At 40.6% G+C, this 27,171-nt stretch overlaps 1 protein-coding gene across 1 annotated transcript in view; it reads left to right on the forward strand.

The window, feature by feature from the left end:
• Positions 1 to 4,056: 4,056 nt before the first annotated feature.
• Positions 4,057 to 27,171, forward strand: part of LOC149787632 (arylsulfatase I-like) — a 45,722-nt gene continuing 22,607 nt past the window's right edge. The window contains exons 1-5 of the mRNA XM_089973809.1: positions 4,057 to 4,378; positions 24,932 to 25,043; positions 25,460 to 25,511; positions 26,353 to 26,456; positions 26,591 to 26,697. Of these exons, the coding sequence (XP_089829935.1) occupies positions 4,270 to 4,378; positions 24,932 to 25,043; positions 25,460 to 25,511; positions 26,353 to 26,456; positions 26,591 to 26,697 (484 nt within the window). The 5' untranslated portion in view covers positions 4,057 to 4,269. The remainder of the gene's footprint in view (positions 4,379 to 24,931; positions 25,044 to 25,459; positions 25,512 to 26,352; positions 26,457 to 26,590; positions 26,698 to 27,171) is intronic.

A 27,171-nucleotide genomic window follows, 5' to 3' on the forward strand; every position in this document is an offset into this window, starting at 1 on the left:
GTGAAGCGTAAAAATTAGGAAGGCTAGAAGAATGAGGAAGACGTTGATACACGGTCACGGGAGAAAGGTGATGCAATCAGTCGTGAACATTGTGCTCTTTTCACCACTCGTTATTATGATGAAATAACTCCATATTAGACACTGCTTTTAAATTCTGTTAACATAATTTATATCGAATTGGAATTACCCTATTAATTTGTTTTGATTAAATGTGTTATTGTTCTTGTCTAAGAGTTTGCTATTGCATTATTTCTTCTCAATATTCTCGCTCAGTTCTCTATTGAAATTCTATCGTCCACTCACACCGGGCTATAATATCGAGGGAGGTCATCCTCTAGATAACGCCATCCAAATCCAATTAACCAACTCTCTTACTAAGAGGGCGACGTTATAAAGTGGGGTCTATCATCCGGGATTATTTTGAACGGTGTGAGTGACAGAGGCTGAGTAGGATATTGAATAGAAAGTAGAGTACCATAGCAGTGATAAATTTGGTTATTGTTTAAGCAAGGAATTACGAGAGTGTATCGAATCAATATCTATGCAATCTGTAGTTAGTGCATGCCATTGTTTGATATTTCTTAAATGTATGCTATGACATTGTAAGAAATTTATATTCGTTATCTAAACTGCTTTGACAGCGTGTTCGTTGTTTGAATTAAAGTAATTCAGAAAGAATATTGCCTTTAGTTACTATAAAGAGAAGAGATAATTAAGGAAGTCCCGAGGGAGTAATTGCACATTGCTGGTGCGAGCAAGCTGAATTCGGTGATAAATTCTGAATTTTGTACTGCCAAACGGTGTTAGGTTGCATGAGAATTATTTAAGTAAGTCTGTATGTTAAAGACTTTACTGGAATATAATAAAGGTAAGTATTCTTAAAGAAGCTGTTTCCTGTAAGGCAGTAAGTGTAAGTAAATACTTAAGCTAAGTAAATTGGTTGGTGATACAGTCGAGTAGACTAGAATGGCAACTGATAGGCAGTTGATCAAAGAGTTTAAGTCTATAGGTAAAGACGAATAATCTTATGAAGGGACCCAATTAACGGAATTTGTAGAGCGGAGTCTCAAGGAATACAGAGAACAGCAGGCGGCAGAGAAAGAAAGAATTAGACAAGCCGAGGAAAAAGTAAGGGTTAGACAAGCCGAGAAAAAAGAAAGAATCAGACAAGCCCAGAAAAAGAATTAGACAAGCCGAGGAAAAAGAAAGAGAAAGAGAAATCGAGTTAGCCAGATTGCAGGCCAAAGAAAGAGCCAGGGAGAGAGAACATATGTTAGCCAAATGAGACTAAGGATCGAAGCGGAATCTAGGAGGGGCCAAGAACTGAAAGAACATTCAGGACTCACAAGCAAAAGATCAGAGGATAGACGTACCATCCAGATAACAATGCCGATATTTAACGACAGATACGAAATCATCGATAACTTTTTAACTCTGTTTGAAAAGTTAGCTTTAATCCATCATTAACTCAAAGACCAGTGGGCCATTATTATCTCTGCATTTTTGCGAGGAGCTGCCAAGGATGTCAGTCATAATTTGGCACCGACTGAAGTAGATGATTACGACGCTCTCGAGAAAGCGCTGTTAAGGCACTACGAGTTGTCGGCTAACAGTTTTCGCATACTTTTTAGACAGTCATCGAAGCGAACAACGGAGACACGCGCAATTTCATAATCGCGTACGCGTGCTTTTCGATAAATGGATTAAAATGACATGCACCGCGCTCATTTATGAAGGCATAGGGGAGGAGATCTTGAAAGAATATGTCCTCAGTACATATCAGAAAGACCTGATCGTATTTTTAGCGGAGCGTGATTTCGCGACCTTAGAAGATATCAGTGTGATGGCTGAGCGATATGAGAGTGCACACTCTCGTCCAATCACCTGGGGGGGGGGGGGGGCAGGGATCGACCCAATGTTACTGTCTTTAGAAGAGCTAACGGTTTGGCACCTCATAGGCGGAATGGTCAAAATTGTGGGAAGCTAGGGCTGATAATCTCAGCCGTGATCAGTTCTGTGGCCCAGGAAATAACCAAGCGGTAGATACGGGTACCCCTTGTAAGAACGCTGAAGTGGTATGCTACGGCTGCAACAAACCTAGCCATATTCTCAAAGACTGCAGGAGATATCGTACCATGATAAATGCAGTGAGATCAGGTACTGGTAGAAGGTGTATACCAGTAGAATTGTCTAATACAGCAACAACTACGGTAACTGGACAGAAGGCTACCGTGCTGTATGACACCGACTGTAGTTATCCAGCCTTGGTGGAGAGCAAGTTTGTAAAATCTGTTGACTATATAGGTGAGACAGAGGAAGTCCAATTTGCTAATAGGACTAAAGATTATCTTCCGGTTGTCTACATCGACCTTGATTCGCCGTATATGAAAGTACGAATTCAAACAGCGTGCTCCTCAGGATTGTCGCACAACGTAATTCTTGGATGTAGGTATGTGTTTCCACAGCCTAATCCTATGACACGTGGGGTCCATATAGACGAGGTATATGAAGCGAAGATAAGGGTAGAAGCCGCTGAACCCCTCGACTTCGCCAATATATAATTTGCTACCTGGCGAATTAAGGAGACTTCAAGAGGAAGATTCTACCCTTAACAGGATACGCGGGTATGCAAAGGAGGGGTCCTTGCGGTACTTGCCAGACGATGAGGTAGAGTTTGTGATGCAACGGGGTATCTTGCATCGATATGCCAGGAAAGGACCCGAGAGGTATAAACAAGTAATTGTACCTCGATCTAAGAGAGAAGAATTGCTTAGGCTAGCACATGAGAGTTTGCTTGGTAGTCACATGGGGGTGACAAAGACGAGATATAGGTTAGTGAAGAAATGCTATGGGGATGTAAGGAGGTTTTGTCTGTCGTGTGACAAGTCTTTGCGGGTGGCACCTAAGACCTCACATCGCCCAGTGTCACTAGGAACCACCCCTCTGATTGATGTACCTTTCTCGAGGGTGGCGATGGGCTTGATAGGTCTGATAAAGCCTGTGTCAGGAATGGATAATGGTTATGTGTTAACGATTATTGATTAAGCTACCCGATACCCGGAGGCCGTTGCGTTGAAAACATTGATTCAGTAACGGTGGCTGAGGCTTTTTTAGGAGTTTGGTCCGGAGTTGGTGTTCCTGAGGAGATACTAACTGACCAAGGGACGCAGTTTGTTAGCCAGGTGATGGAAGAAGTGAACCGGTTACTTTCCATTAAGCACCTGACTACTACCCCGTATCACCCGCAGTGCAATGGTCTAGTAGAGCGTTTCAATGGGACGTTGAAGCAAGCTCTGGAGAATTGTGCGAAGGTCGACCCATGGACTGTGATCTATACCTTCCCGCGACACTTTCGCGTACCGCGATATGCCCAAAGTTAGTCTAGGATTTTCACCTGTAAATTAGACACTGCTATTAAATTCTGTTGACATAATTTAGATTGAATTGAAATTGCCGCTATTAATTTGTTTTGATTAAATTTATTATTTTTCTTGTCTAAGGGGTCTCGATTTGCATTATTTCTTCTCAATATTCTCGCTCAGTTCTCTGTTGAAATTCTATCGTCCACTCCCACCAGGCTATAATATCGAGGAAAGTCATCCTCTAGATAACGCCAGCCAAATCGATTTAACCTCCCCTCTTACTAAGAGGGCGATGTTACAGTATTATTTGTTTTAAATATTAATTCAACCTGCTATTATCAAGCTCTCTTCTATAGGAATCCAGGGATAGCATTTTCCGTTCTGTCTGTGTGTGTGTGTGTGTGTGTGTGTGTGCAATTTCAAGATCTTTCTATATTTAACTTTTAATGTGTAATGTTTGGCGGCTTGCAGCGTTCTAAAAGCTTGTTTGAATACAAACATTACGATACGTTTAAATTCGTAAAACAAATATATAAATTCGTTGATTTATATTAAGACGTTTTCCTTTTAAAAATTCCCTTTTAAACTCCTTTGTTCCTATTGCTCACAGTACTTCATTTCCCAGACGAAACAATAACCGTCTTGTGATGACACATAAAACCACAGAAGTTCGAAGGGAACTAATTCATAGGTCAAAGAACAGCAGTGCAGACTTGTCGCTTACGACATAATGCATCATGATAAACCACTACCAAACCGACAGGAGTATGTTGATATTTAGGTCGCCGTCATGAGGCAGTCTTTCCCAGGAATCACCCTTGCCGGTTTAAAACACGATTCGCTTTAACCGAGAAATATTCGAAGTTATATCTTGTTATATAGCGTGCACAACGGATGTATCGCTCAAATGGAGAAAACAATACAACACTCTTTGTTCATACTCATTGGGATTTTAACTAGAACAGTGACTCCACACAAAAGACCTCATATAATCTTTATTGTTGCAGATGATCTGGGTAATTAACACTCTCTCTCTCTCTCTCTCTCTCTCTCTCTATAAACATGTATACTGCCATTCTAATATAAATTAGATATTTTATGACTAGATGTTATATTAGTCTAAGACACTTATCAATTTACAGATGTCAGGTTGGATTAGACCAAAAAGTAGATCTCCGCTTTTTTCTGACCCTTCTGGATGCTAATTTAACTTAATATCCGCATACAAAGGTCGGTCCAAATAAATATTTTTATTACAAGCTTGCGGCCGATAGTTCGGCCATATTTCATCCGAAAGATCCATTACGAGATAGTGCCTGGGCCGGTTGATATCCGCCACCAGAAATGTCAGAAAATCAACGGAGATCTACTTGTTGGTCTAAGGCTGGATTACAAATCTTGTGTGTGTGTGTGTGTGTGTGTGTATGTGAGAGAGAGAGAGAGAGAGAGAGAGAGAGTATATTATCCCTCACTTAATATTTATTTTTCAATTTATCTGTCGTGAAAAGACATATGTAGTCATTCGATAAGAGGGTTTTTATTACTTACATATATACATACATACATACATACATACATACATACATACATACATAGTACATCCATTATTTAATTTCTCATATTATCAAGAAATGAAATAGCATGAAATATATTTCGCTTGCTTCTTAAACATGGAGGAAAATGAACAAATCTACAGGGTAACTGTAATGAAGCGTTCGTTCATCCATACATTGTGGAAGAGACTTAACCGTGCCTTTGGATGCACTGTTGTACCATTAATGCGCTACATGGGACCCCATTATTCAACAATCTTCACACTGCATAACCTTTTTTCTGTGTTGCATTAACTCGAAATAGAATATTTTTTATAGGCAGTGGGAAAAAAACAACCTCTCGTGCTGATTTATTGCTTCTGTGCAACTGGTGAACTCCGAACAATCAAGTCAGCGATAATTTATTTTTAACATTCCGCAATATCGGTGTATAGAGAGGACTCAGCTGTGCTATTTACCTGTAATCCTTCCACGCAGGTAATTTTTATTCCTGAGGCAGACCGCTCCAGTGGCTTAGTGGTTAGAGCGTCCGCCTCGGATGCGGGAGGTCGCGGGTTCGAACCCAGGCCGGGTTATACCAACGAGCAGCAGAGGGGGCGAACAGACCAAAAGCTTTTTTCACAATAAACCCTCCCCACGGAAACTATTCGATAGAGGGCTTATTTCGACGAAATAAACCCTTCTATTCAGAATACAGGACAAAAAAAAATGTCCTTGAGAAATGCTTCGCATTTCCAGAAATGCTTTGTCGCCGCTGATATAACGCGAGTTACTTCAATAAATCCGACTCCGCCGACATAATTTCCACGGTGAGGTATCATTGAAAATCAGGTGTAGTTTGCGCCCCCTCTGCTGCTCTACGAAATGAGTTTCCGAGCGCGTTAACGCGCCAAGAAAACATTTTTATGTTAACCATACAGTGTATCAAGTCCGATACGGTATCTTGTTCTGGGATCGTGTAAATTTATTGTCACAAATCCATGCTGGTTTCTTCGAGCGCGACTAAAGAAATTCTTAAACTTATTAATATCCATATCGCCGCTACACCATGTCTGATGAATATTTCTCAGCGTGTGAACATCAACTCCATTAAACACAGCAAGAAGATTACAGTTATCCCTGATTACTTTTGGAATTTGTGTGTAACGCTGAGTAACATAAATGACATCGGTGTTTTTATGACGACCTCGTGAAAATATTCTTGCAGGATTTTTTTGCTTGTCCAGCATCACATCATCGTACACTACTAGGTTATTTATTCCCCCGTCGAGGTCTTCCACGGACGGAGCTTCTTCAATATCAGTTATAAATTCAACAACATCCTCGCCGTCTTCACTCAGCGTTTTTGCACTCTCATTAAAATCTTTTATAACATCATAACAACGTTGATCATCCACAGACGGAGCTATCAAGTATAGTTTGTCCCATTTCATCCACTTCATTATCATGTTCAGCAACAGCTGTGTTTTACCTGATCCTGACGGTCCTATGATGATCATCCTAATAGAGTTTGGTAGCACTGAATTATGCTTGACTGGTTCTTTCCTTCGCGTCGCAGAAAAATCAGTGATCTCCATTTATATATAAGGAATAATAATTATGGATCTATATTGTGTGAAGTGTAAGGCACGAACCCCTACGAATGATCTAACAACGGTTACAACAAAAAATAACAGACAAGCAACTTCAGGTACGTGTACGCGATGTGGCACAAAAAAATTTAGATTTCAAAAAAAAAGCCTGACAAAGTCAGCGGAGGTGACATTGCAGCCGCCCTCGGACGACTTCCAGGTACCCCTTGGGCTAAATATCCCGGAGAAAAACATCTCCCAGGATACAATTACTGCGGTCCGGGAACACGACTAGATATCAGGCTTGACAGCAACGATCAGCCCAAACCCGGCGAGTATCCGATAAACGCTATCGACGCAGCGTGTCACATACATGATATTGCTTATCGAAGTAAAGATCTACAAGACAGGCATATCGCGGATGTGAAATTAATTCATGCACTAAGCGCCATAAAAAATAAATCATTTAGGGAGTCACTCGCTAATTGGTTAGTAAGATCAGCGATGAAATCTAAATTAGTAATCGGGGCTGGATAATTAATAACGATGCAAACAAGTCCAAGGACTTCCAACGCTAGTGTTTCCATGCAAGCGATTTATTATTCCCCAATCGGATACTGGAGAGGTAACTCAGCAATTAATAAACTCGCCAACGCGGCATCAGTAACACGCGAGGTTGCCAAAAAATGGCTGTCAAAACAAGCAATATGGCAAATCTACTTACCACCACCTCGACAAATCAACTTTGCACATTTTGATGTTAGTACCCCCAATGAAGTTCATCAGGCTGACATACTATTCCTGCCTCATGATACTGTCCGCAGAAAAATATACAAATACGCGCTAACAGTAGTTGATGTTGCTAGTAGATACAAAGAAGCAGAACCGTTAGCGACTAAAACAGCGTCCGAAGTCGCCTCTGCGTTTTCGCGAATTTATCAGCGAGGACCTCTAAACTGGCCACGATTATTACAAGTTGATCCTGGTAAAGAATTTCAGGGCGCGGTGTCATCACTGACAAAGCAGCATAACGTTACCATACGACGAGGACATACTGAAATTCATCGGGATCAGGCAATTGTTGAGCGATTTAATAGAACACTCGCTGAGAGATTATTCGGATACCAGTACGCGAGGGAATTCATTTACGATACACGATCTCGTGAATGGGTTGCAAGACTGCCAAACGTGATCCACGCACTGAATAATGAAATTACCAGAACAACAAACATGAGACCTGTAAATGCAATCACAAAAAAATATATACCCCGCGTCAGTGAACGTGTTTCAACGCAGCCAACGACGCTAGCGTCCCCGTTGCTGGGTAATGTCACCGTTAGGTATTTATACGAACCCGGCGAACTCGAAGGAGGAAAAAAAAGGGCAACTGATCCTATATGGAGCGTTACAACACATAAGATATCTAGCATAACCAGATCAACTGGGAGAAACGCAATCTACAGATTAGATTCAACTGCTCCTCAGCGTGGGTTCACACGCGAGCAACTTCAGGTGATCCCCGCGGATACACAATTACCACCTCGATCACTTAAATAACTGCAGCAGCACCTCTGCGTCGATTACACTCAAGACAGGTCAACATCACATTTTCACGCGTATGACCGCGATTACTATCTATTCTATCTACGGTAAATTGCCTTGGATTATTTTTCGAATACTGCCACAGCAATAAACAATTACAACTCGCGCAGTGATTATTCTGCTGTTGTTGTAATTGTATAATAAATGTTTCGTCGAGATCAAACTCGTTGCCATTTTTTTTGTCGCTCTGTTTGTAACCGGCTAATTTCTTTCTTATTGTATCATCAGCGATTGATCTGTTGATGCTGTCGTTGATAACATCATCTAATACAATTCTTCGTAACTGACCTATCCTTCTTACTCTTGACACGGCTAAATAAACTAAATTTGACCACTCGATGCGATCATCAACAATCCAAACTGTTGTATCTGAAATAGTTAGTCCCTGCGAACTGTGGATGGTCATAGCGTATCCTAGCGTCCACGGGGATTTGCTCATTTTCAGTGCCTGTTCAACAGCATCAATATCAACTGTGACAATATCATTTAATACTAAATTCTGTTTTTCCGATCTCCCAGGTATATCAACGTCGGTATTCTGCAATCGCGTATCAGCTGGTCTATAACACAATGGCACTACCAGCATTGGAAATTTCTTCTGATGTAACTGAAATAACCGCTGCTGAAGTGTGTCCCTGACTATCTTTCTACTTGCCACAATTAAATCACCTGGTTTCCACGTTTCCCAAAAGTCGCTCAGCGAAGTCTCTGGAATTATTTCACGCATTATCTCACACTGGACTTTATTGGTTTGTAGCCTGATCAACGCCTTAAACTCTTTCAGCGTTTCATCGAGTGCTCTAACATCGTTAGTTATTTCCTCATAATAATCTACAAAAGTTTTCAGCCACGTGTGTGGAGATTCACCTGTAAATGGTGGTGGTTGACCGTGATCGCCGCACATCACCACTGCGGTATTTTTCTTTAGCAACCAATCCAGAAACTGTTTTAATGTATCCAACGGCACAGTGTCTATCTCATCCCAGATTATTATTCCAGGGATATATTTCGTACCCATTCGTTCAGGTGTCCACGTGCCGCCGCTGTATTTGAAAAAACTGTGATACGTGCACGCGTTAACTTTCCGTTGTCTCATCTCCCTGGCAAGTCTGTGTGTGGGAGTCAGCACAATCATGTCAGAACCGCGAAATAATTCAATCGCCCGAGTTGTCTTACCGGAACCACCAGCCCCGTTGAGATAAACTGTTCTATGTCTCACAACAGGATCGTGCACCGGCGGCAGCGAAGTTGTCGTAGAAATTGAAAATTTCCCAGATATTTCTGCGCCGCGATATTCATCCTCGATTTCAACATCAGCCGATTCACAATATCCATGCAACATTTCATTTTTTATTCTCCATGAACCCCACGATGGATCATTCGGTATAACCTTATTCAACGCCGCTAAGTGTTTTTTATCGATATAGAATGAATCCGTTGCAACTCTCACTGCGTCAACGGGAAACCTATTAATCATCGACAATAGGTTTATTGATACATAAGCTAGCATCGAAGATCTCAAATGTGTGTACTGAGATGATTCTCCGTCGATATAACTAAAAACAGTTCCTAATTTTTCCCCGTTTGACAGAAACACATCTTCGCGGGTACAAAACGTATTATTCGTGGCGGCATCAGCGACAATAAGATCCAATTCGGCCTCGTCCATGATTAATCGACTATGATGTAGTTTATGATCATACGCTCCACCTTGAGTAAATTTTCCTATTATTCTTCGTCCTAGATCTTTTGCGGCGCTTTCATCAGTTCGGGGAGTTCTTTCGATGATAGTGTCGATAAAAGATTCTGGATACTCCTGGAAATTATTAGTTTCTTCGATGACTTGCGGAGTTGGCAACCAAACTTCGGTTTGACGACAATAACATATAATCGCTTCACTGACCGTCAGCGACAGCAGTATTCGACTGTCAAGCATGTATCGCAATAACACTATTGGGGCCCATCGCTTCTCAACGAAATGTTTACCAAACCAAGCATAACACACAGGATGTAAACCCGTAGCGAGTTTAAACGACGACACACAAGCAAACCCGGTCAGGTCAAAATCAGGTAATGGTCCGTTCACGGATACTCTTGTCATCGAGCTTGTAGGATGACCAAACCGCGCAAAATACTCACTGCATTCTCCACGCCCAAGAAAACTTCCTGGATAACACGCCGTCATATCCACGGATATCATATCGCGGTGATCATACTGGGTATTCCACAAACCACCGTGCCCGTATTCGATACAGCTCTGTTGAATATCCTCGAGAAAGCTCTTCGGGGTTGGTCTCCATGAATTTCGTTCTCGGGCTATATGCGTGACAACACCCGGGACAGTAAAACACTGCGTCAGTAACGTATCAGTGTTCGTCGCATGATATTTTTCTGCGAGTTTTTTCATTTCGTGATGTAATGCCGCCGTTCTGTATACCTCCCCGTTGGGTTTCACAAACTGATCAAACTCTCCCTCGAGGTCACTTCGGAATAACCACACCGACACTGGATCGGTTTTACTTATCTGATAAATAAAATCAAACATAGAAATGCTTGCATTTCCAGAAACTCTTTGAGTTTCAGTCCCTGGACTTCCACTTTCATTTTCACCATTGTCATTTTCCAACTCGGAATAATACTTTACAACACGATCTCGAGGAAATATCCTAACCGAGTCAGTCCAGGCGTGACTGTTATGATCGATAATAGTTATTGGTGCTCCACGGGAATCATATTTACTCTTGTACAATACCTCACCGGTCAACGATGAAACCGTTATAGGAAATTTTAGTAATCGTTCGAGCTCGGCAACATCATTTACTGACGCTCCTTCATCCACTACTTTTGCCGCCCACGCTGCTATTTTAGTCTGTCTTAGCGGTGTTAGGCCGTTTCCTCGCGCGGCATTTTTAAAATGTTCCATTACTCGCTCGGCTACACAATTCAACCCTGGGGATTTTATCAATGACTCTGACATCTTCATCGGGGCGAGTTTATCAACGCGTGGTTTCTTCATCGGATAAATTCCATAAATGACTGCGGTCACAGGATACGCTCTGGCATAATATGGTATATCAATCCCAACAAGTACTCCCGGGTTTGAGTCTTTGGTTACGACGACGGTTTTTCCCCGTCGGGCATCAAGAATAGGGTCTAGTTTGTCTCTGATAATCCATGTTGTTTCACCTGTTTCCGCGTCGTCGACGCCAACGATAAATTTTATCTGAATGAAATATTTTTTATCATCGAGATACCCAATTATGTTCGACGCGATTGTATCGTTGATGGTACCATCAATGATGGCATTTTCAGAAATGATTTTATACGAAGACCACACATGTGCGGCACCATCACGACGAAACTCTTCTTTGGCGTTCTTGATAACACCAATTACGAGTGTGAGTTCTCGTCGTCGTCGATCAAAAGTTAACCGGTCAAGATCGAATCGACCTCGGGGGAATTGGAGATTTCCAGGTTTTATTCTGGATAGTCTTTCAAAACTCATTATTATAATTAAGACAAGTATTTAAATAGACAAATATATTATATGCACCAATGCAAGTGGATTAAACTAAATTCATCAGCGCCGTGTAGCAAACCATGCAGACACGAATACTGTGGACAACATGCTCAACAGGTCCGCGGTGGGAGTCTAGGACCGATACCGTGTATCAGATGCGGCATTGGAGTACGAGGAAAAACGCAATTATGTTCAGCGTGTGGGGGAAAACGCTATCGAGAACTAAAACGTTATTACGATAAAAAAAATCCAGACTCGAACACGTTCTCGGAGCGTGATTACATAAATAAGTTTTCAGACAAATTATGAATTAGACAAATGATTTGCTTATAGTATAATGAATCAAGAATTCGTCCCCGAACAAGAATTTGTTCCCGAACAAGAATTTGTTGCACATCCAACTATTCCAAATTATGAGGCAAACCGAGATGGCACGGTGCGACACTGCACGCGAAGACAACCAGTTGGTACAGTTGATAATGCTGGTTATTTAAGATTTACTGTTACCAAAGGGAGGTATTTATGTCATCGTTTTATTTACGAATGTTTCTTTGGAGTGATCCCTAAGGGTTTTGTCATTGATCACATTAACGGTAACATACTTGATAACTCTATAAACAATCTTCGCGTGGTCACTCAGAGCAAGAACTGCCTACTGGGTAACACAGGGCGTTGTAAAACAGTTGCAAGAAGAGCTATCAAATCCATAAACGCAACCGGTGAAGAAATTGTATTCCAGTCAATAAACGCCGCCGGTAGGTATTTCGGTATTTGTCCACCTTCTGTACAGCATGTCGCAGATGGGATCCACAAAACAGCATTTTCAAAGAAGCTCAAACAGAAGATTTCATTCTGCTATATAACTCTTATCGCTGACACAAACGACGATAACTCCTCCACGAGTGTGTAACGCTTTGCAGAGTTGTCGTCGTCAGAGGATTTGCTCCCCTGAGAAAGCCACCTTGATAAAATATTTTATCGAGTTCATAACATGTAATCATTTATTTACCGTAGAATATATATTTTTTTACAAACAATATCCTCGTTTTACTGAATATATCCGACTGTTTTGCTCTTCTGTGCTTGTTATATGACCGCGCTCAAGAAAACATACAATTAAAATATTTTAAACAAGTCCCGCCCACTACTAGAGCGAATTTGGAACTCGCAAGTAACAGTTGGGTTATATACGAAATCGCTCCCTAAGACCTTTGGGTCGATCGAAAGTCAGCACGCGCAAGCAAAACCATAAATTTAATCCGCCAATGGCGGGTGTCTTTTGTGCACCATCCAATGGTCGATTCAATGGATGGTTTTGCTCTGCTGCTGACCGTAGAAAATGACCCCCCCTGCATGTTTGTGTCGTCTTAGGATAAGGTCTTAGGATAAGTTAGGATAAGATTACATGTTCATTGTGCCTTTGCCTGCTATGACACTCGAATCAGAGGTAAAGGTTGTTTGTGTTGTCAAATAAATGTTTGCCGGGCTTGCTAGAAAACTCGATCCTAGAAGCCAGGATGTCTCGTTTTGTTTTTTGGCGATGCTAGTATTTTTCATGCATTTAAAAATATGAAAATATATAATAATATGAATCACGAAAATATAAATACCATACTTGTTGAAATTAAAGAATTACAACAGCGAGGTTTTAATATTTTACTAGACACTGAAACAATTATGTCAGATTTTGAATCCTTGAATGAGCTATCACGGCAGGGAAAGAACAATCTCTCTGCGAGATATAGGTTCATTAAGGGTTTGCAAGATCGCATTTACAGATCACTTGCCACGATAACTGAAAATCAGGTATCTGAATTTATTCCACTGTGCCGTGCAGTTGAGAAGATTCGTCTTGTATTGTCAAGCGAGTATGAGACTCGAAAATTAATTAGCACCAGGGTGAGGCAGTTAAAAGGTTATATAAAGGACACGGAAATGCCTGAAAATACTAGTATTTGTGACTACGAGGCCGACAAGGAAGTATAAATACAGCCGCGTGTGACTCACAGCACAAAGTGAAAGTAGAACCTGAGCTAGCGTGGAAACTCAAAGCGGAAGCGAAAATGCAGAGCATTTCACAAGCACATTTCACGGGTAAAAAAAAAGTGTATTATTTTTTTTGCCCTAGCGTGGAAACTCTTCGAGTTTTACATGAGAAATGCTTTGCATTTCCAGAGAAGTCCTTAGACTTCCAGGATTTGCTTAAGCGTTTCAACATCAATACAACAATGAGAATAGTTCATAATCTGTTCTCGTTGACACCAAACTGTGATTGTATTATTTTGCTGTAGCTCTGTTAATTGTGACGACGTCAACAAGAAGTCTTCGTTGCCATACACGTCAACGATTATTTTAACGGGGAAATACTGTTCTGGGAATGTCTGTATTTGAAATGCGGTTTTTATTGCCTCGTGAAGAATTTGCTTATCATGAATATGAACTCGTGCGTGAATGTATTCACACATTATATACAACTGTTTTTTTTTAAATGCGCGCCTGCGTGCTAAGCACTCGCATGAGAAGTCCTTTGGACTTCCAGAGAAACTCTTCCAGAAATGCTTTGCATTTCCAACGATGCCGGTTTTGATGGGGTATTTGCACGCGATGACGAAAGTGGACCACTGCAGAAAAAAACTATTATTATGGATCCGTTGACTTGTCCTTGTCCTCGAAGAGTTTCAGGACTTCACCAGTAAGTTCACGGAGACAGTCTCGCCACGCAGGTCCAACAACCCCCCCCGTTGGTCGGTGAGTTTAAAATTTATCGTTGACAACCACGGATTATTACACCGCAGATAGACCACATTGATTGGTTCTTGCACAATCAGAAAACCAGGGGGGTCTTTTGGTGTAAACGTATACAGGATAAATCCCTGTTGGGCCGTCGTTGTGTCAGCGCTAGCGCTGTAACTGCCGTCAATGACGTCACATACAAGATTGACCGCGACCACATCTGTGATATTTACGATCCCCGGAGATACGTGTCTGCCATCGGATGCTGTACTGTTGTCGTATTTTAAAATAACAGGTTGTGGTTTTGTTCGCGTGTACGTGGCAGAAATATCTTCGAAAGATTCCGCGATGAGATCCTGGACTGATTTTCTCAGTGTGTGCGCGTTATATCCAGGAAGTTTAAAATCTGAAATATCCTTCACGGGAATACCAAATAGGGTTGCAAAATTCGATCTTTTTCGGTTTCCATAATCGCCCTTGAGATCCAGTAGATGTTGAATTACTTTTTGATTTATAAATTCCATCGTGGATGCGAGTTTGTTTAGTTTTTCTATGGTGGTGATAATGTTCGTGCGAGAACTGCTTGCAGTTCCTGGTTTTGTTATATCAGAGATATAATCTTGGAAATGTCCCCGCAACAGGTCTAGCTGTTGTTTATGTGCTTGTTTGATCGGATTAAAAAAATGAGCTTCTATGTCTTCTGGCTGGTAATTCCGGAATCTCCCGTCTTCGAAACCTACCCCTATTATATCCAAGGGGAGTCTATCTGATGTTGAAAACCGGGCTTGGTCTGATCGTAATTGATCTGGAAATAATAAATGCTCACCGTACACGAGGTCGTGTAGTTCTTCCTTCGTGGTCTCAAAATCCGACTTCGATGGTGGCGGTGGACCCGGTTCAACCTCGGGTCGTTCTCGTGGCCATCCTAATACTGTTCGAAGAGAGCTGCTATAAATATCCACGGCGTATCCCGGTGTTGAGATTTCAATGACCGCAGACAGCGTTGGTTCGTGCGCGGCTATAGATATTTTGGCTTCCTTGCCGGTGATTCGTTTTATTTGGCGTTGTATCTCCGCGTTGATTTCTTCGATCTGATAACTTCCAGTGGGAAGTGTAATTGTGTCCCATTCAAGTTCACGTTGCGGGTCCGCGCTGGGTTTCCCGAACACGAACGAATTATTCGGCTGCTGACCGGAAAATGATTCCGACCTGATATTGGGCCAGCTGTGATACGCACTGAGCTTTGCCAACGCGATTTCGCTCACACGAATTGGAGTTGGAAAATTAATGCTGAATTCTGGTGTCGTCGAGGACACTGAGATCATCGTTGTTTTTACCGGCGTTGTGTTTGTGACTATTTGCTGAAGCAGTTCTTGTGGCGTTGCCATCAGTGACATTATTTATTTGTTTAGTTTTCAAATAGTCATTGTACACATCTGACATTAGTTTGAATTCAGAATCTGATATCAACGCAGCGTCGCTGGATTGCACGTCTAACGATGATGATATCAGCGATGATAATTTCTGGTATGCGGTCGTGGCTGTATTTAATTTTGTCGTGTAATCGTGTAATTTTGTGACCGCGCACGAGGATATTTTTTTTGCTATGATGCCGAAAACTCCTGCTGTTGCTGTAGCAGCGGAAACAGAGATCGTGGCAGCGACTACTGCAGTCACTGGAGTGACCGCTGATAGTATTACTCCCGCGGATGCAACAACGGCGGATACTGAATAAACCATAACGTCTAACACTGTTATGCGTCTGCGGTATTTTTTTACTTTTTGACTGGTTACTTCGATGACAGTTTTTAACTCAGATTGCCACTCACGGACTTGATTATATCGATATTGTTGAGCATCTGGAAATGTTTCAGATTTCAACGTTGACATTATTATTTAAAATCGCCGGCGATTTTCAATTACGCGGTAACCAATTGAGGCGTTGCAGCGACGAATTCCAAACAAAACCAGTAAGATGTTGCTGTTAAAGTATCGTCGGCGGCTTCAAGCATAAATGTTTCCTCGGTTCCGCTGTTTAGTATTACAGTGCAAACCCCGGAATACTTATCGGTGGAATGTCTCCAAGGATATGTTGTGAAGATTTCAAATTTAGCGGCTGAAAACACAGACAACCTGTAAACACCGGTGGCTGTTGCTGTATATTTGATAGTGTTATTTTGTCGTGACCATGTTCCGAATCCCGATGATACCGTGAATACGATGTTGGTGATATGCCCGGAAGTAACTCCAGTGGGGACTTTAATCAGACTGGTTTTGTTAACGATCTCAGGAATACCCGATACGATATTCTGCTGTGTTTGTTTGATCGTGTTAATGTTATTTTCTATTATCTGAACCTGATCTGAAAAACTTTTTTCCGTTCTGACTACACCTAACCGGGTATTAATCTTATTGATATCGTTGGCGTTATTAGTAAGATTTGGTATGATTTCAGAAAGTTTCGTGTCGACGACTGGAGGATCCCCAAAGAACTTATCCACGGCCTCATCAGTTTTTGAGAAGTTTCTTCGAAGTCTTGTAAACGCGCCCACGTGAACATCATACTCTGCACGCAGCGTATTTAGTTTACCGTTGACGATGTCCACGTATTGTTTGTTTGACGCATCCTGGTCGGATTCGGGATTTGCTAACGCGGTTATTTTGTTGCCGCTCATGCTGAGTTCACCGGTCATTACGTCGCCGGCTTTTGTTACTTTATCGCTGATTAGGCCATCAACGTGTTGGTACTGCGTGTCGACGTATTGTTTATTTGCGGCATCTTCGAGACCTTCCGGATTTTTTAGAACGGTTATTTTGTTTCCATTCATGCTGAGTTCTCCTGTCATTACGTCGCCGGTTTTTTTCACACATTTATCAACGCCGCTATCAATACTGTCTTTGATGCTTGCGATTGATATATTCGAGTCCTTGATCCGGCCGCCATCACTAAATGCGGCGAAGTTATCCTTGGTAGCTCCAAGAACTCTGCGAATTATATCATTCCACCTAATGTTGCTCGTTCTTAGTTTTCCCTGCTTGTCCTGAAAAATAGCAACTTCATCTGGGTCAACTCCAGCTATATTCAAAAGATTATCGACTTCATCTCGGGTCGCATATTTTGAGAGATCAACATCTGTGCTTGGTTTACCTCCTCGTGTGAAAGGTCTCCCGTAAATATCCACCATTATTCTTATTGCTGTTTTTCAAATGCTAGCATTTCTCGATGCGGTATATCCATACACAACTTTATGAGGAGGAGTTGCTGGATTTCTTGAGATTGCATCAAGAACATTTAAAACCTCGTTTCCACAAATGGGCGGATCAATTAATGTTTGTGTTGGTAACGTCGACTGCCACACTGGAATTGAAAATCCTTTGGATTTCTTAGAAAATCTGCTGTTGAGAGTGCGAGGCACTCCGCGGACATACTTGAGAAACTCAACTGGCGGTGCTAAACCGTACGAATCGAAATAGATAATTCCACGTGGATCGATCGCGTAAGCAACCCAGTGAGTTCCCGGACCATCTTTGTTGTCGAGATTGATAATGCCAGTTTCCGGATTCCGCGGCCGCGTCGGTAATTGATCTCGCATAAATACTCCTCTGAAATGTTTTATACGCAATTTTTTAACAGCATCGAGTAAATCAAAATTAGAAGCTGGAAGCGTCAACGGCGTTAGAATTTTTTTGGATACCATGATGGTGGAGTTCCTGGTAGTCTTAGCCCTGATCCGCGAGTGGATCTCCCCTTTTTTTTCTTGTATCCTTTTCCCGTTGCCTTCTTTAGTGCCATTCCAGCTGCGGTTCCAACTGCACCTAACGCTGCAGCTTTTGCCGCTGCGCCAAGTAATCCTGGAATTGCAGCAGCTAGTATTGGGATGAGGGGAAATATTCCACCGGTTTTAGTCATGTCCTTGATAGCTGCAGCAGAGAAATCAAGTCGGACACCGGTTTTTGCTGTTAGTGCCTTATTAAAATGTTTAATCTGAGTATTAGTCAACGACAGCTTGTTTGGACCGCCAGTAATCTGATCTCGTTTTAGTGTTATTGATGTCCCGCACGTGCTTGCGTGTTTTGATTGCAATTTCTTCGTTTGACCGGAAGTCAAGGTGACATTAACATGACTGTATGACATTATATTTCAGAAACTAATCTAATTGTTACATATTTTCTACTGGAGCGTCAATAACTCTCATTCGTCCGCCAACACCTTCAAGCAGCATTGCTTTATCGGAGAGTATAACCGCGACAGCTCTAAAACCACCAGGGCCTGCAATTGTAGTTGGAACTAGAGGGGGACCTACGACTTGATCTGCATTAACGATTGCCGGGGGGAACACACCGACGTTAGCTCGAAAGTAAATATCAACGACAGTTTGTTTGGCTAGATCAAGATGTTCCAACGAAAAGTAATAAATCGGGTACAGCGTTGTGAAATCCAACTGTGATATTTGCAGACCAGTGTCGACATTCTGATCGCGCCCCATAAATGTCATCAAACGATGATACGCGCGTGCAACCTGATTATTCCCAAAACTTATTGTTATGTCTTCGGATGGTTCTTGATGACCGTTTATCCGCAGCGAAACATTAGTGACTCCAAGATTGTCAAATATCATGTGACTTCTTACTTGCGAACCCGTTCTGCTACTATTTTGAAGTGCGATAAAAATGTGACGCGGTGCTGATACACCCTGTTGTGATGATATATGCCAAGCAAATTGTCCAACTCCAGAACCTTGAATAGAATCTGTTGTTGTTGTTAACCAGGATATTAATGATTTGCCGCCTTGGTCCATAAAAGAGAGAAGTCGTTGTTCCTCAGCGAGCGATGGTGTCATTGTTGGCATCCACAATGCAAGTTTTGATAATATTACCTTACCGTGAAGTGCTTCCGTGTTAGCAACTGTATCAGCTACTTGATGCCAGAGAGCGTCGTTGTCGTCACCTTTTCGGGTAAGTATAACTGAATGCTTGGCTCCAAAAATAACCTTTCGGACATTTCTGCAGAACCCAAAAATGTGAGACAGCGGAATTGCGCAGGAAAAATCTCTGCGATCTCCTGTTAGCATTAATTTACGCGTAGAAAATCCAAGATTATAATCAGGATTTGTTGATATTACTGCGGTTGTATCTGCTGCTCCTCCTCCTGCTCTTACAGGACCTATAATAACGTTTCTTTGATCGGGAAATTGACTATTATCCTTAGCGAACATCATTGTTGGGCCAGCTGATCTAGTGTAATCATCTGAATATCGTGCTAATCCAAGAATAGTTGTAGCAACGTCAACATTATCCTGAATTGTTTCAATCTCCCTCCCATCAATGCTATATGAAGCATTTTTAAATAGCGCCATGATGCCATTATTAACAAAACCAACTCGGGTATTAATGTTGTAGTTGGTATCATCATTTTTCAAAATAATACCTTCGACTTCAAGAAATGCTTCCGCGGGCAAGAAATATCTACTTGTGTCTTGGACTTGCAATTCAATTCGACCCCGTTGGTCAGGTGTTCGCGCTTCATAAGAATAATACTGATAGTCGCGCACGGACTCATCTTTTAGTGTTGGTGCATCCATGTCGAACGCTGGATCAGATATAGGTTTGAACATTATATAAAATTATTGTCTTCTAAAACGAAATCCGCTTCCTGATATCAGGCTTGTATTTATTTGTTCGGGTGTTTGGGTTACAAGCTCTGCAAGTTTTTGATTGGCAGCCTGATTTATTACTTTACTGACGTCCGCGGGCATAAGTTCAGTACTGGCCAGTTTCACCGGTGGTGGTTTTTTTGATCTGCGAATTAACCGTGACAGTCTGTCCTTGATTGACGCGAATGCTTTCCCGGCGAGATCACCAACAGATCCAAGGGCTTTATCCTTGATAACATCAATAGCTTTCATCGACAATTGTTTTGCAATCGGTAATGCCTTAGGGGCTATTCTTGAAAACAAACCAGTAATTGTATCACCGAGACCATCTCCGTAGGTTGCTCTGTAGACTGGTAATCGCGAGTTTACTACGCGGACTTGTAACACACGAGCGTGTCCGGGTTGAGAATTGTGCACGATCATTTTATTTAATTATTGTTTCTCTAACTAAATTTGCTAGTCGCTGTGGTAACCATCCGCGAGTTCATCAATGAGTCCCCGGTAAACGCCAATATCCATGATGCCACGCTGAAATAGTCTCTGACAGATATCTGCGGCTTCATTTATAATTTCCGGAGAGTTGTTTCCGGCACGTCTTCCTCCGATGAGAACTTCCAACCGTGATACGTCATTGACGATATTATCAGGGCAAGTAATGTGACCACCAAGACCACTACCAGTAGCGGCTGGTGCGTCGTGAAATTCTTCCTCTGGAGATTGCGGTCGAAGTTGTGGCTGCGGTGGTGGAGGTTGTTTTTTCCGCTGCCGAGTTTGTTTCTGCTGCTGCGGTGGTGGAGAAGAAGATTGCTGTTGTTGCAGAGGTGGAGGAAGTTGATACCCGGCGGGTTGTTTTTGTTCTATTTGTCTCTTTTGCTCGTTATAAAGTTCTTTTACTTTTTCAACAAGAATTCTATACTCTAAATCATCATCTCTAGCCTGCGGTTTGCCTGTGCGTATTCGATATATCCATTTGATAAGATTATCATCAGATACTTTATCATGGGGGGGGGTTAAAATTTTAGATTTATTAAACATACTAATTAATATTTTTTTAACTAATTCTTCTGGTTTAGAATTTTTAATATCTTCGACAACACCTTTCTTAAATCTTGCAGCTAATTCTACGTTTTCTTTTACTGGTTTTTCTTCCCCGGCGGCGACGTCAGTACCCTCAGGTATTTCTTCACCGACAGGTGGAGGTTGAGCCGCAGCGATATCAGCTGGAAGTGTTCGTAAAATCTTCTTTGTCTGTTTAGTTCTTCTTGCTATTTTTTCAGCCTGCGTCGCAGTTTGTTTTGATACCGGAAGAAGATCTTCTTTGATGACAGTTGTAACTTTCTCAGTAGCTGCAGTGACGGGTTTAAATAATTCCTCCGCGGATTCTGCAAAGACTTCCCGCGCTTGCTGTCTTAGTTGTAATTTTTGTCTGACACTATCACGGACAGGAAGAAATTTCTGAATTGCTTCGAGACGTTCTCGAGCTAATCTAGTAGTAAGTGCTTCTCCGATATTTGCCATTATTTATTTGTCAATGATTTAATTCCTTTGACATAAAAATGTTTTCGTAGAGCAGCAGAGGGGGCGCAAACTACACCTGATTTTCAATGATACCTCACCGTGGAAATTATGTCGGCGGAGTCGGATTTATTGAAGTAACTCGCGTTATATCAGCGGCGACAAAGCATTTCTGGAAATGCGAAGCATTTCTCAAGGACATTTTTTTTTGTCCTGTATTCTGAATAGAAGGGTTTATTTCGTCGAAATAAGCCCTCTATCGAATAGTTTCCGTGGGGAGGGTTTATTGTGAAAAAAGCTTTTGGTCTGTTCGCCCCCTCTGCTGCTCAACGACTTACAAAAATGGTACTAACAGCAGTCTCGCTCTGCGCTCGGCATTAAGTGGTTAGTGTTAGGACTGGTCGGCCTGGTGTCAGGATAATGTGACTGGGTGGGACATCATGCTACGTGTCTGTGGCATGACGTCGCAGTGCTAGACATCTCTATAAAATATCTCACTGCAGACATCGTAGCGATATGACTGAAAAATTGTTAAAACTACGTTAAAAATCTAAAACACACACACACACACACAGAAAAACATACACACGAGGCAACTAAATTTCCTTTAGCCGTTGCAAAATTAGGGCCGATTGGATCGATTTGACCTAATCGGGCCCCGCGCTCGCATGAACCCCGCATAGTAATTTTTAAATATATATTTATAGAGAGGAAGTAATTTTATAATTTGATGGAAAAAAATTTTAAGTTCAGTATCTTATACAACTTGTTTAAAAGTATATTTCCAAATGCCGTACTCACAGTGGGCCCCGTGCGTAAATCTGTGGGGAGGGCGCAAAACTGATCCAAATCGGGCCCCCAGTTTGCTTAGTCCTTTACTGTACAAAATGTACTCACCGATTCTGAATTAACGCACACAATAATGAATGCACACGATGCTATTTCCGCCCTTGTTTCGATTAATAGCTACAAGAGTGACTTCATTTTGCTTGTATTGCCTTGGGATTGAATGATCTAGGTGTGCTGATCTGTAAAACACTAAAGGCAATCCAAAACCAACCCAAACCAAACTGCGCATGCTGGTTATTTATTTGTGGACAACGGTAGCAATTCGTATTAGGCTGCCTTTTTCTTCCTAAAACATGGCTTATTACCATGATAATTATTATTTAAATACCTAATTGTAATTTGACTCTTAAAATTTGTACAAATCAGTCAATCAATCAGTTTAGTCAATCAAAACTCACTATTATTGATCTAAATACTGATCATTATATCGTTGATGTGAACTCTTAATCTAATGGAAAATTAAAATTTGTTATCGGAAGATAGACAATATAAACATTGTGCAATTATTTGTCAAAACCTATATATTCTTAAAGTATATTAAAGGCACAATTATAGTGTTGCATTTGAAAATATATACTTAATTACTGTTAAACTAATTACAAATGAAATTATTTTACATACTAAATGCATAAGAAACATATTTTGGAGACGAATGATTTCATTAGTTTTGTCACACACACACACACACACACACGCTAGAGTGGGTATCTGATATTATTACTGATAAAGCTCTTACAAAATTGATTATGCAATGGGCATACCCATAAAAAAAGTGGCGTTGGTCTTTTATATCTTCTGTATTCTCATTTTACTTATTTCACAAGATCTGTCACCTCTTTGTATTCCATCGTATCTACCTATTTCAAGTCTCAGCTTATGTGTGGACACGTGTATGATTCTAATCACGTACTATAGCTTTATTTTTAATTCAGTCAATATATCTGCCATAGTTGGTTTTCTTGTAAAGTAAAATCATTTGATTCCATATAAATCAGCTTTCCACGTGTGTTTCAAGCTATCAGATAATCTTTGTTTTAATACTGGAAAAGGAACAAATTTTAGGGTTCAGTAAGTACTCGAGTTGAGAAGCATTAATTTTATGAAAGTACAGCCTTGTCTATTGAACATGTGAAAGGTTATTCCCTCGAATTATGCTACATACTGATTCTCACGCTACTGGTATCTTTCCAAAGTGTAGATATAGGAGAAAGTAAGTGACCGTATTACGGAGAAAGCTATAGGTTACTGACACAGGTTTTGATTAGAGATAATGGGAACAACGTGTAGATACTAGAAAACTGCATCTTCAGATCTCTGTACAAAGGTCGGCCTGTCCTAGTACTCCTTTCGATTTATACTCTAGTCAGTTCATTAAAGATTTGGTTTCGTTCAGTGTTTTACAGTACAGCAACTGTAGTTCTAACTCAAGGGCATAATACAGTATCCGATTTGACATGACTGAATAGTCTGAAATGAACAGTCTTTCTGGTCACGAACCTCCAACAGCATCTCCGATCTGGTTTTAAAAAAAAATCAAATACTGTACCGAAGGGGTTTGCTGGAAATATGTGCTATTTTATGAAATTACAGTAAAATCTAAAATACATTGTAAGAATTTAATTTATTTCATTTTTGATGATTGAAATATCTGCGAATTTTAGGCCTATTTACAATTCGGTCCCATGAGAATAGGTTAAAAGGTGCAAGATATTTTCAGGACAATACAATCTAAGCTCATACAAATATCTAGTTCTTTATTAAGAACATGACTCGGGTCAACTCGCAAAAGGAACATTTTTAACCGAGTTTTGAAAACGAATATGGAAATGAAATAAACGGTTCATGAATAAACGTGTGACCAAAAGCTTATCTACGTATGCCAGACTCTTTATTTTAAACCCTGATTTTCAAGCGGTTTATATTTGAATACAGATTTAGAATTAGACGCAAACGATGCCGCCTGCATGGTACACTCATCATTTCGTCGCGTCATGCTACTAACATTTGTTTCAAACAAATTTCTACAAAACAGTTAAACATTACCAGCATATGTTATGTTCAGACGTATGAGCAACGCAATCACAGTTCAACAGATCTACTGGTGCAAAAATATGCAGGATTCTCCTTAACTTTTCCACTCTATGCCAAATATGCAGGATTCTCCTTAACTTTTCCACTCTATGCCAAATATGCAGGATTCTCCTTAACTTTTCCACTCTATGCCAAATATGCAGGATTCTCCTTAACTTTTCCACTCTATGCCAAATATGCAGATGGTCATTGAGGCGGTATAGTATCTCCATTGTGGTGGGAAAAAGATAGGAAGAAAAATTAGTTTTCTTTTCTTAAATGATGCATGTCAGATCTTATTTTAGGTCAAATAGGACCCAAGTTAAAATCTTTTCCAGGAAAAAATAAATACAATTTTGGACATTGGCAAGTCATGACGTAAGACCAGATCCGTGTATTTAATCTTTAGTGTACTTTTCTCATCAAATAAAATTTCCGTTGCAGAGGAGCACGTAATGTGGTGAATTTATTTTTTAAAGACGTGCATGCGTGTCTCTTTTAGGTTGGAACGATGTTGGCTGGATCAATCCGGACATTTACACTCCAAACCTGGATCAGCTTGCCGGCAAGGGAGTTGTCCTCAATTCATCATACGCTCAACCAACGTGCACTCCGTGAGTAAGACTTTTAATTTTGACATGTACGTACATATACAAGTATGTCAACACATTGCACTCGGTAACACGCCGTGTTGACCTCAAGGCGTCATCTTGATCAAGTATGCGATGGAAATATCTCGTCAGGACGACGGCTGCCTAATACTTCCACTGTACTTTTATACTCTTTTTGATTGCATGAAAACAAAAATGATAACTTTTATATGAAAGCTGACAATTAGACTAATGGATAAACACTTTGTCCACGTCCAAAATTCTTTAAATTTTTGTAGTTGTTATCAAGTTTCGTACCTTTTAGTTACCTATATAACAATAAATAAACTTTGATTTCATACTTCAAACTAATTATTTATGTGGCTTGCCTAAATATATCACTACATTACTTCGATTAAATTTGTGCATTTTTTTAATAGATCCCGAACGGCATTTATGACAGGTTATTACCCTTTCCATACAGGCCTCCAGGTAAATATTCAATCCTAATTTTAAATATAAATTAAAAATTACTTTCTGTTCAATTATTCGGTGTTTTGTTTTTTAATTTAAACATAATATGTTGGATTGTCATGGTTTCGATTCTCAATTAAACATTATGAGGACTTGATAGTGATCCGCATATTCATTTAGATATATATTTATCTGCAACCAAAATAAGCTGTAATCGAATACATTATATATATATATATATATATATATATATATATATATATATATATATATATATACACACACACATACATACTACAAAAATTTCATGAAAAAATGTCGGAATTTAAAACAATTGCATATGCAACATAATAAATGTTCTTTATTTGCTTTACTGGGTTGGGCAAATTCGTTTCCGACCACTTGATTATGTAAGGAGTCGTACGTGTTGATTCAGCTGGTTAACAGCTACTCGGATTCGCCATTATGCGATAGTTTAGTTGATTGACTGATGATGGCACCCGCCGGGGGGGGGGGGGGGCGGGGGAGTTAGATGCTGGGACATAGCTGTAAGAGAAAATGTTTACTTTCATACATTATATCTGCACTTATTAAATACAAATGTTTGCTGAAGATTCACATGCATGGCGAAGTAATGTTTGTGCAACACCTTGACTGTGAGGAAGTTGATAAATGTTTGTTGAGTTGTTGGGGGTTAAAGGGTTGAGGAGTCTTTCTTTGTTTTTAGACAGAATCCTTCATCATCGTAGAACTAAAGTAAAATATTGCTGGAAATAAGGACTTTTTTTTTAAACAATCGCTGTTCATGCGGAATACAAAATTTAAATTTTTAGGAAAATAAATGCTTTCTATATTACAGCATGGAGTAGTATATCCAGATCAGCCGAAGTATGTGCCCAGCAACTTCACTTTCTTGCCCCAGAAACTGAAAAAATTAGGATATGCCACACATATGGTTGGAAAGTGAGTATGCCCCCACTACATCCCCTCTCTCTCTCTGTCTCTGTCTCTCTCTCTCTCTCTCTCTCTCTCTGGTATAATTGACCATTCACATTCTATATCAATAAGACTTTTATCGTCGAATAATTAATTTTCAGATGGCACCTGGGGTTCTGTAACAAGCTCTATACTCCGACATACCGTGGCTTTGACAGCTTTTTCGGATCTTACGGCGGAGCCGGAGACCATTATACTCACAGACAGTGTATGTGACATTATAGCTTTGCTTGCCGTTAAGGTCGTTAAATTGACATAGTTTGGAGTGTAAGCATTCAGCTCTCGGAGAAAAAAAGCAATACAATTAATGGACTACTGTAGGGATCCAAGATAGATTGTAAGTCACAGTTTCATCCAATCACGTTGACCATGCAGTTCTTCCCACCACCGACCGGGGTAACTATGCGCTATGGCCGAGTCTTGCTGAAAATTGACAAATCAGGAGCTAATGCAAGATAAATCACAATGAGATTGGTAGCTAAATATCCATTTTACAGTTCTTTGTACACGTAAAGAAAGACTTCTCAAGACGTCGCTTCACTAAGAGACAATGTTCAAAATACCTTGCAAAAGAATCCCAAAGATACATTTTCCTTGTCATAATTTCATTATTTAAGGTAACCGATAAAAGTTTACATTTAGCAAAGTATGATTCATATTCTAATATTTAATTATTTTTCTA

Source organism: Sinohyriopsis cumingii, chromosome 11, assembly GCF_028554795.1.
Source record: "Sinohyriopsis cumingii isolate HCF-2022 chromosome 11, ASM2855479v2, whole genome shotgun sequence".
In the NCBI taxonomy this organism is placed as follows: Eukaryota; Metazoa; Mollusca; class Bivalvia; order Unionida; family Unionidae; genus Sinohyriopsis; species Sinohyriopsis cumingii.